The 1,703-nt window shown below is 44.2% G+C and overlaps 1 protein-coding gene across 1 annotated transcript; it reads right to left on the reverse strand.

Moving 5' to 3' along the window:
• Positions 1-416: 416 nt before the first annotated feature.
• LOC120882348 (melanoma-associated antigen B16-like) lies at positions 417-1,373 on the reverse strand. Its single transcript, XM_040266327.1, has one exon. It carries the CDS (start codon positions 1,371-1,373, stop codon positions 417-419), a length of 957 nt encoding a protein of 318 aa, XP_040122261.1.
• Positions 1,374-1,703: the final 330 nt, after the last annotated feature.

The following is a 1,703-nucleotide window of genomic DNA, read 5'->3' on the forward strand; positions in this document are numbered from 1 at the left end:
TGAAAGAAACAACAAGGACTTTCCTGGTAGCCTGGTGGTTAAGACTCCATGCTTCCATCACAAGGGCATGGGTTCGATTTCTAGTAAGAGAAAGAAGATCCCACGTGCTATGCAATGTGGCCAAAGAAATAATAAAAAATCATTTAAAAAATAAACAAAAGAAACAATATTTGAATAGTACATACATCAAAAAATAGATAACTAATGAGACCAAAATAACTAAATAAAAAATTAAACATACAAAATAGGAAGACATAGGCATAAATACTGTCTTCCTTTCAGCCTCACCTCAGAGATAAATTCTACAAACACTAACTGCCTTTTTCAACAATGCATGAAGAAACTATCCCTGACTCATCTAGCTGTTGGAGAAGTTGCTAGCCTTGGCACTAGAACTTGTAGTGGCAACTTCTGACTCAGGCTCTCTCTTCATCTTGCAGAGCATCCTCATACTGAGATGTGAAAGAACTTGGGTCAGTCCCATTAACTTTGGCCAGAAACTCCAGGACCTTAATCTTGGTGGTGTCAGCATGAGCTCTGGGGATCAACAGGAACTCAAATCCTGCAGGATCAGTGTTGAACACCTGCCAGTATTCCAGATATTTTTCCTTCACAAGATCTTCAGTGATGAGCTTCCTGGGCTCCCCAAAGATGCAGTGATTCATCCCAGAATATATTCCAGTCACATTAAGAACTTCCCAGTCTTTGTCCTCTGTGGCACGGTTGCCCTTCATGAAGATCACATTCAGGATAAGTATCAGGATGTTGGTCTCGGGCAGGCTCCCTTCACTGTGCTTTATCCCATCATAGGTGAGGCCCAATTTGATGAGGAGGCGATAGCAGTGATTGGTATGATCCACTTCTACCAGATCAAGGCCAAAGAGCATCTCCATGCAATCAGAGGCTCTCAGGAAGATCTCAGGGAAGTGAACTTCACACTTGTTGATGATAATCTTCAACGTATCTGCCTTTGTTATCGACTCTTTCATTTGATACTTAGGCAGCAGGAAATTCACCAGCAAATTCACTTCCTCATCTAGAGCATATATAGGCACACTCCTGGGGTCTAGCAGAGCCAGTGAAGTGCCTGGACTATTCTCTTCTTCCTGGATCATGTAGCCCTCTTCTGATTTGATGGATGCAGTGGCTGTAATGGCAATGGAAGATGCACAGAAACTCTGACAACCTTCAGGAGTACTGGGAATACCAGCACCAGGAAACTCCTTCAAATGGCCAGGCATTAGAAGATGGGAGGGGAGATGGGTCTCCTCCAGTGCCTTGGAGACCTGTGCAACCTCCAGGGACTGAGACTTGATGCAGGTCCAAAGGCATTGATCATGGGAGCATTGTGGACTCTCTGGATGCTGAGACATGATGACTCTTGCTGGTAACAGATAAGAGTATTGCCAAGAAGGAGAACAAAGGGGAATCATCACCTAAGTGAAAGAAAGCAGATGTGAGTGGCCTCATCTGGTAAGCTCCACTGTGCTGGCTCAGATAAAAGCTGCCTCCAGTGGACTTCTAACAACAGTGCTAAATGGCTTCATGGGTCTCTCGACCTGGTGGTGAATAAGTCTCCAAAAACATGAAGGAGGAAGTGTGAATATTCCTCAGGGTGCAGTCAGCCAACTTGAGTGGATAATTCTCAGGGATCACAATAGGAAATTGTGAGTGGACTCTGTAGAGCCACTTCTGTTTGGAAG

Source organism: Oryx dammah, unplaced genomic scaffold (assembly GCF_014754425.2).
Source record: "Oryx dammah isolate SB20612 unplaced genomic scaffold, SCBI_Odam_1.1 HiC_scaffold_23, whole genome shotgun sequence".
In the NCBI taxonomy this organism is placed as follows: Eukaryota; Metazoa; Chordata; class Mammalia; order Artiodactyla; family Bovidae; genus Oryx; species Oryx dammah.

Coding starts and splice junctions, on each gene's coding strand:
- LOC120882348 (XM_040266327.1), bottom strand. CDS start 1,373: ATGTCTCAGCATCCAGAGAGTCCACAATGCTCCCATGATCAATGCCTT.